The 9,218-nt window shown below is 36.2% G+C and overlaps 1 protein-coding gene across 2 annotated transcripts in view; it reads right to left on the reverse strand.

Moving 5' to 3' along the window:
- Nucleotides 1–9,218, reverse strand: part of LOC106870523 (serine/threonine-protein kinase SBK1) — a 23,960-nt gene that overhangs the window by 3,094 nt on the left and 11,648 nt on the right. For both annotated transcript variants that reach the window (XM_014916645.2, XM_014916646.2), the window contains 10 exons: nucleotides 8,454–8,549; nucleotides 7,499–7,531; nucleotides 7,178–7,219; nucleotides 6,085–6,157; nucleotides 5,543–5,633; nucleotides 4,918–5,031; nucleotides 4,081–4,207; nucleotides 3,157–3,291; nucleotides 2,041–2,235; nucleotides 979–1,139 (listed from right to left, as the gene is read on the reverse strand). In XM_014916645.2, the coding sequence (XP_014772131.1) occupies nucleotides 979–1,139; nucleotides 2,041–2,235; nucleotides 3,157–3,291; nucleotides 4,081–4,207; nucleotides 4,918–5,031; nucleotides 5,543–5,633; nucleotides 6,085–6,157; nucleotides 7,178–7,219; nucleotides 7,499–7,531; nucleotides 8,454–8,520 (1,038 nt within the window). In that variant the 5' untranslated portion in view covers nucleotides 8,521–8,549. The remainder of the gene's footprint in view (nucleotides 1–978; nucleotides 1,140–2,040; nucleotides 2,236–3,156; nucleotides 3,292–4,080; nucleotides 4,208–4,917; nucleotides 5,032–5,542; nucleotides 5,634–6,084; nucleotides 6,158–7,177; nucleotides 7,220–7,498; nucleotides 7,532–8,453; nucleotides 8,550–9,218) is intronic.

The following is a 9,218-nucleotide window of genomic DNA, read 5'->3' on the forward strand; positions in this document are numbered from 1 at the left end:
AATTGCAGCCAATTTGATGCTTTACCATTAATTCAGTTTTAGCTAGATCTTAATTCAATTTTTTTTTTTTTGCACTATGATGAACCAGTGGTAAACTATTTGGTTGGTGCATAATTATTGTGGCTTTTTTTCAATAAATTTTATTCAACAAAAAAATTTAAACAAAACGCCAAGCAGAAATTGAAGTAGATGGTGAATATGCTCCAGAATAATCATTTAAAGATGTTTACGTTAAATGTTGTTATTGTTTTTGTTGAATAAAATTTATTGAAAAAAAAGCTGCAATAATTATGCACCAACCTAATACATTTTGACATAAAATAATTGAAATTTGATTTGGTATATATATATGTGTATACATATATATATATTATTTACTAAACACAATATATGTTTTTATGAGCTACTATCAATTTCATACGATGACAGATAGCATTTTTAACACAGCCAGTGCTTCAGCACAATCCTCAGGCTGCACTCATGCATGCATGCATGCATGTATGTATTAAGAATTCAGTAGAAGTTACAAAGTGACTCAAAGACTGAAATTTTCATGCATTGGCATATATCAAATGTGTTCACACACACACGCACATACATGCAGACACATGTATGTATATCCACATGTGTGTCTGTAAGTTTCCTTCCTTTTGTAAAAGAGTTAGTCGAACTTAAGGAAAACTTGACTGCTATTTTGACCAAATCAAGTAAGCGTATACAAGTTCCCTGGGTGACAGTCACAATTAGAAAAGGTGATGTTCCAGTGTGATGCATTTGCAAGAAACAATAAGCAGAACATTTGATAGAAATTTCTATGGAGAAGCAGAGGGAGCAGAGACGACAGGAGGATGGGAAGAGGAAAAATTGACTGGTGTGTGCAATTACAATGGGGTAGATGCTATGAGTTCAAACCACCCATTCTCCTACCCTGCACCAAAAAAGAAAAAAAAAGAAGAAAAAAATTAGAAGGAACAATACCATTTTTGGTATGCCGTACTTGACTTGTTTCAACAACAACTTCCATGGGTCATTGTGCCACTTAATGAACAGACAAACCAAACCAACAGAGAAAAGGTCACACTTCTCTGTCACTGAACATGTATGATAGTTCTTACAGAAATCCTGAGTCATGTCCAAAACTGCAAAACACAAATATGGATACATACAGGGTAACAACCACAAAGGATCTTGGGAATATTTTTATAATTAATAATAACCTCACTGCCTATACAATTATACACACGCACACACATATATATACATACCATATTTTAATGTGTTAAAATATGAGATTTGTTGGTTGAAATACCAAAACTTAGCTTGACTGGAAACTGAAGTGTCTTAGATTCAAATGGAACATCTGTAGGTATGAGAGGAATTTTGGGAATAAAGACATTTTCTTTTTTGTGACTACCTGTTATGATTGTTGCCTGTAGGACAAGGGGATTCACGGAAGTAACAGTTAAGTGAGTTCCATTACACAGGTGAGATGGGTCAAAATTCCTAAGCAATATATAATGAGAGCACCCAGTTTTAGTGTGAAGTTATGCGGTGGCATCCCAGTGGGTTTAAGAGTGTTCAGAAATTCAACAGGGTATTGAACAGATATGCATGTGTGGATGTGTGTTTTAATCCAAATGTAAATGAAAATTATCACACATACACTCACACATGCAGTCACATACATATACTAAGACAGATACATACAGACATACATTCACACATGTCAGTCATTACATGTATATGCATGTCTAGATGTGTGTGTGTATTTAATAACGTACCTAATGCAGAAACACACACACACTCATATACAAAATATGACGTCATGGTGATGGTATAAAATGTCCTATAGAAAGATTATTTGAGATAAAATGTTATATTGTTTTAATGCAAATGAAAAAACATTAGATGTTGGCACTCGTGAATTGTAATACTATTGACTTGTAAAATTTGATTTAGTTTGGTCGAGTTGTTTGAGAATGCATAGCGAACAGACAGACAGACAAAGAATTTTATAAATACAGAGATAGATACACCAACCTTCTTGGTATTTTCCAGAATTTCTGTCACAATGTAACAGGAATTTCTTGCAACAATCATAGTGGATTTCAGGAGCTGCATACATTAGTGTAACACCTTCACTGAAAAATTCGCTGTTGGCATCCTTTGATGCCCCGAAATCAGTCAGTTTTAGTTTGATGCAGTTTTGAAAAGCATAGACACAAACATTCTGGGCTGTAGAATGAAAATGGATAAAATACGTATGAGACAAAAGCGGAACAGACAGAAACAAAAATAGTCAAAGGCACCCAGTCCACACTGTAGGGTAGCTGGCATTTGGAAGAACATCCAGCTGTAAAAAAAAAACCATGCCAAAACAGACACTGAAGTCTGGTGCAGGCTACTGCCTGGTCAGCTCCTGTCATATACACACACCACACACACACACACAATCACCACCACCACCACCACCACCATCACCACTACTTACACATGAGCAACAGACTTACTAGATTTTTTTAGGGTCACCCCAAATGTTAGGGCCCCACCTATCATCAACAATCTTGCCTGGTGAAGGTACATTCTTAATATAGCTAGAACTATTTCTCAAAGACTGGCCCTTCTCATCAGGACCTGAAAATACTTCAGTTCCAACCCTACACCAAGCTTCAACAATTCCTGACAAATGGGGCCCAGAATGCAGGTTTGCTCCCACACACAAAGACATCATAATCCACATCCAGAAAAAAGCCATTTGATTGATATTCCAGCCTCTTGTTACCCACAACTGTATTGTCTCTGCTCTCTCAGCTCTAATAATGGCCTCTGCTTCTCAGAACTTGCTGGTGTCATACCACCTCCCAACCCATTCATCTGTTCTCTTCACAACATGTGTGTTGTGTCCAAACTTCTAAGCCCCACACTGACTACTATTCTCATTACTTCTTCCCCCCAATATAATCCCACTGGAATCTTTTTGCAGCTCACATCCTTTCACCAGGTCTTGCTTTGCAACAGTTTAAGTGGTACATTGACAGCATCAATCTTGCCAGTTTTGGATGCCAATGAAGTTAGTGATGGACAGAGGTACTAAAAGAAAAATCACAACAAAAAACATCACACACATGCACATAACCAAAAGACATGGAGACTCACGTTTGATATCAAGGTGAAAGATATTCTGATGATTACAGTGGTAAATTGCTTCAGCAATCTGAGTTATGAAACTGTCCAGCTGTTCATCGATGATCAAATTCCATTCCATTTGCATAGCAGAATGCAGATCTAAACCTGTAGAGAAACAACATCAATCAACATACATTTAATATTCTTTACTTGCAGGAGCCGTGAATATTTTAAAGAATTAATGGTAAACCTATTGGGTTATTTCTGAAAACTTTATCCCTGAATGCGTGGCCTGTGTTGTGTCTATATCAAAAGACAGTTGCTCAGCTGCTAATCATTGAAAAGTGAAGGAAATTGGTACATGCTCTTCACCTTTCCATATATTGTGACTTAAATGAGGCCAGATGAAATTGTTGTCTATGACTATATGTAAAATGGTGTGAGAACTCTCGGTTGGGATGTCCCAAATTTTCATAGGAATTAGAAGCAGCCTGAGAGATAAATAACATCAGATACACACACACACACATACAGAAACAAACAAACAGAACTCAACCAGAGCTCAGTTTTGCTGAAGTGGAAGAATCTTCTTGAAAACTAAGAACGGTATGTCACCAGTCATCCTCATCTTTTGCCATCACCTCCAGGAAGTTCAAGATACTTAGATCAGTTCTCATCCTTTCATCCCATATCTTCCTGGATTTCCCTCTTCCACAAGCTTCAGTCTGTCCTTTTCCTTAATGGTAAGTCAACTTTGTATGTATTTTTTGTGTGCTATATCCCTTTACACCAAGGGAGACTCAGCCATATGATAATTAAAAAGAGATGAATTATAATGTACTGAGGTCAATATAGCCAGCTAAAAACCCTTTCAGATATTGGACCCATTATGGTTCCACACTAACGACTGACAACAGTGAAATAATTAAACAACAAAACCAAATTTCAACTTACCACAATATTCTAGGAGAATCTCATAGCGGTCACTTTTGACACAGAACCCCAAAATTTTGGAAATGTTATGGCAGTTCAGCCGACATAGGTGTTCTACCTCTCTTGCTCTGAATTTGCTCACTTTTATCTGGTAAAAAAATGAGAGGGAAATGATAAAAATTAATGGGGCAAAAAACAAGAGGTTTGGTTAAGGCAGGGAAAAATTATTCTCATTGAATTTAATGTCTACTTTTCCATACTTGTATAAGTCAGATGAACTTTGTTGAGGCAGATTTTCTAAAGCCATTTGAGCGTGGCTGTTGCCAGTACCGCTGGATTGGCACATGTGCCGGTGGCATGTAAAAAGCACTCACTACACTCTCGGAGTGGTTGGCATTAGGAAGGGCATCCAGCTGTAGAAATTCTGCCAGATCAGATTGGAGCCTGGTGTAGCCATCTGGTTTGCCAGTCCCCAATCAAATCGTCCAACCCATGCTAGCATGGAAAACGGACGTTAAACGATGATGATGATGATATATACCAGAGTAAGCACATAAATGCGAAACAAGGTGGAATAGTACTTGAATACCAGAGGTAGAGTAATATGCTTTTTAATAAAGTCTGTATATATATACATATATATATATTAATACACACACATACACAATGGGCCTCTTAAAATTCAAAATTTCTGTCAATGAAATTCCACACACATACCACTGTTTGGTCAAGCTGCCATAGTGTAAGACACCAGCTGACAATGACCATCCAATGGGAACAAACTCTCAAAGGAAAAATGAAATTTTCATTTAAAACAACAATAATGAAAATGGAAAAAGGGAGGTAAATCAGAATTACTTCTTTCCTGACAAAGTTTCGAGCACTTCGGATGTCAAGGCACAAATCAACGGATGTAGCAAATCCTCCGGGAGTGAAACTTCCTTGGGGCAAATAACCATCGTCAAGACATAGCTGTGGAAGAATAAGAACAGATAAAAAAGGGTCAGCTGGGTCTGTTGAGTGAGAATAGGATAGTTAGTGAGGGAGTCAGGTAATCAGGATGAGAGTAGCTTAACATATATTAAGGTCCAATATGGAGAAGCTGCTTTGGAAAACCTTTGAAATTTTTATTAATTTCAAAAAAAGGTGCAAAACTTCTTACCACACAGCCATGCCTGCACCTAACTGTACAAGAAATTGTTAAAATATTTCGTGTATTGTAGAAATACAACCATTTTATTGAAGATAAACTTCTAACAACGAAATCTTATATGGACCCTCAAAGGTCACATGGACCTCAGTTGATAGCCATTGCTTTATAGCTTTAGATAAAGTCTCTCAAGAGCCAAGGTTCAAAAAACAAAAAAAGAGAAAAAAAGAGAAAGAAAAAGATTTATTTTAAGTCCATTTGTAAGTTTTAAAAAATCCTTTTAATGTCATCAACTCTATAAATTTAACAGAAATGTATTGCCTTTAGTCTTACCTCATCCTTGAGGACGACAGCCGTATCTGGATATTGCATTCTATGTTCAAGCAATTTCAAAATGTCTTCATTATTGCCATGTAAGAGATTTCTTAAAAGAGAACAAAACACAAATCAATACTTTATGCTCCCACTAATTCCTGCCACTCTACTTACACATTGACATACCTCTACACACACATCACTTCTTCCCTTACGCCCATCTCATAACACCGATACATTCTTATGCACGCATGTACACCTCTGCTCTTTTCTTCCTTCTAAATTTGACCCCACAGAAACGCATTCCCTTTTAGCTTCACAAAGCCAATTTCTTACCACCCTGCAAACCTCATCTTCAACCAATCCTTGGTTTCTGTTGCAGATATTTGGGAGTATTTTGATGAACGTTGGATTTCTTTGTGGGAAACATTTGAGAAGGCTTTGGTGAGTTCTAACCATACTGCTGAGAGAATCTTGTTCCTCCTCCTCTTTGTGTCTCTTAAATGAAAGTCAGAAAAGGTCTATGGAAAGAAAATAACAACAAAAAGGCATATATTTACTTGTATGTGTGGCGTCCGTCCGGAATATTTCTTCTCACATCACCCAAATTCACAATGTTCCTGTCCGAAGTATCTAAACACAACAACAACAGAAATAATAATAATAATAATAATAATAAGGATGGTAATAATAATAATAATAAGATGAAGAAGAATAATAATGGTGGTGGTGGTTTCAAATTTTGCCAGAAGGGCAGCAATTTTGTGGGAGGGGATGAAAGGTAAAGTCAACCGTGGCAGAATCTGAACTCAGAACATAGTGGCAGATGAAATACCACTAGGCATTTCGCCCCATGGGCTGACGATTCTACCAGTTCACTGCCTTGAAGAGGACGAAGGAGGAGGAGGAGGAGAATAATAATAATGATAATAATATTAATAATCATCATTTCTCCTATAGGCACAGGGCCTGGAATTTTTTTTGGTGGAGAGACTAGTCAATTACATCGACCCCAGTGTTTCACTGGTACTTGATTTGTCAACCCTGAAAGGATGAAAGGCAAAGTCGACCTCGACGGAATTTGAACTCAGAACGTAAGGACAGATGAAATGCCACTATGCTCATGATTCTGCCAACAACAATAAAGATAATAATTCTTTCGACTGCAGGCAGAAGGCCTGAAATTTTGTGGGTGAGTGGATAGTTGTGGATACTGACCACAGTATATAACTAGTATTTATTTCATCAACATCCCAAAAGGATGAAAGGCAGAGTTGTCCTTGTTGATATTTGAACTTGGGACATAAGGAATAAAAATCAAGTTTCATTAAGCATCCAGAGAAGAAAAAAAGAAATGTTTATTTATTTATATATATATATATATATATATATATACGTTTCATTTTGTTTCATCTCTAGTAGTCATCAGGGAGTCACACCCCTGGATTAGCAGCTCTGGAATTTGAACTCACTACATTTCAATCAATGAGCAGTCTGATTGCTGATCATTATCAGTCATTTTATTCTTGGATGTGTACATAACTGTTGACTGGATTTGAACTCATAACCTTTATTAATAAAATGACAGACAAGCAAACCCAGAACAGCCAATTGGGGGAAAAACTTCCCAAGAGAAGATCAAAACCAACTTACCAATAGCCGGTGCTACATTTACTTCTTCTTCATTTTTTACATCTGAAAACCAAAAAAAATTGTCAATATATTTATATTTAAAATACTTTATAAATAAATTTTTATAAATATCACAAATGGTGCCTAGAAGGAATTTGAACTTGGTGCATTTTAGTAAATCAGTAGTTTGATTGCCAATTATTATCAGGTAGCTGATTCCTGAATGTGTATGTAGCTGTTGACTGGATTTGAACTTATAACCTTTATTTATTAAGATGACAGTCAAACCCAGAACAACTAACCAGAACAAAACTTCCCAGAAGAATATCAAGAATACTTTACCTGTAGCTAGTACTTTGTAGATATCTTCGAGATCTAAAAAAAAAAGAAGAAAAATGGTTATTATGTTTATGTTTATAATACTTTATAAATATAAAAAAAAAAAAATTAATAATAGATGCAGCTTCGTTAACCACCAATTCTTTCATCATTGATCCAGAATAACATGGTACACCCAATTGCAAACGTTGTTATGCTTATCACAGACTGACCTGTGATAGCAAGAGTCAGCAATCAGTCAAAGATTCTGTTTGGATTGCAAAATCTTGCTCCTGAAACCAACCACATTTCTTTGCCATCCAGAATCCACTGACTTTCGCATATTTCTAGGCCAGCATGTCTGGACTGGGGGGCTAAGTCAATTAAATTGACTCCAGTATTCAGCTGGTACCTGTTCTATCAACGCCAAATGGAGGAAAGGCAAAGTTAACCTCGGCAGAATTTGAACTCAGAACATAAAGACAGATGAAATACTGCTAACCATTCTGCCAGTTTGCTGCTTTAATAATAATAATAATAATAATAATAATAATAGTAATAATAACTCTTTCTAATATTGGCACAAGGTCAGCAATTCTGAGGAAAAGGAGGAGAAGCAAGTTGATTACACTGATTCCAGTACTTGAAGATTAACTGCAACGTTGACCTTACTGGGATTTGAGCTCAGTATGTAAGGAACAGAAAGAAAAGCCACTAAACCTTTCATCAATCTCGAAAGGATGAAAGGAGGCAAAGGTGACCTCAGCAAGATTTGAACTCAGAACAGACAGAACCAGAAGAAATTCTGCTTCGCATTTTGTCCGACATGTTGATGATTCAGCCAGCTTGTTACCTTCTAACCTATCTTACTAATTACCAAAAAAGATCAAATAAAATGAATTAAGATAAAAGATAAATCAATCAATGTGGCTGAATCGAAGAAGAGTGAAAGAGTGAAACAATGCAGTTCAATACTCACTTTTGCTCTCATCAGCAGCATGCTGTTTGAGATCAATTATCATGGAATATCTGACTTGTTCCTCCATGGCTGCAAAACTATCTCACTTTCTTTCTTCTGAAATGTAATATAACATAATATAAATTGATACAATATAATATAGTATGATATAATATAAAGATAAGTATAAAATGAAGTAATATATTTATGTCAGGTTGGTATAAAAACTATAACAGTTGTTAATCATAAACTTTGAAGCAATATATCTCAGCTTGGAATAAATTATATACATACATCACTTTGATCACATTAACCATCACATATCTATCAATTATTTCCGCATCCTAACCGATGCATCTATCTATATTCACATTCTGAAGAGATTTGTCCCGCAGCACTACTTTGCAAGCAATGTAGATGTGGTCTTTACCTATAACTTAGTGCTTTGGTTAAAAGAGACCAACAGACTAAGTATCTGGTTTTAAAAAAAATGAAAAATTTCCAGGGTTGATTTGTTTGACTAAAACTTTTCAAGGCGGTGCAGCACCATGGCTGCAGTCTATTGACTGAAATATGCTTCCCAACCAGATGGCTCTGGGTTCAGTTCCACTTCGTGGCACCTTGGGCATGTGTCTTCTACTATAGCCCCGGGCCGACCAAAGACTTGTGAGTGGATTTGGTAGACAGAAACTGAAAGAAGCCCATCATGTATATATACATATATATATATACATATATATATATATATATATATATATATATATATACACACACATATATGTGTGT

Source organism: Octopus bimaculoides, chromosome 27, assembly GCF_001194135.2.
Source record: "Octopus bimaculoides isolate UCB-OBI-ISO-001 chromosome 27, ASM119413v2, whole genome shotgun sequence".
Classification (NCBI taxonomy): Eukaryota; Metazoa; Mollusca; class Cephalopoda; order Octopoda; family Octopodidae; genus Octopus; species Octopus bimaculoides.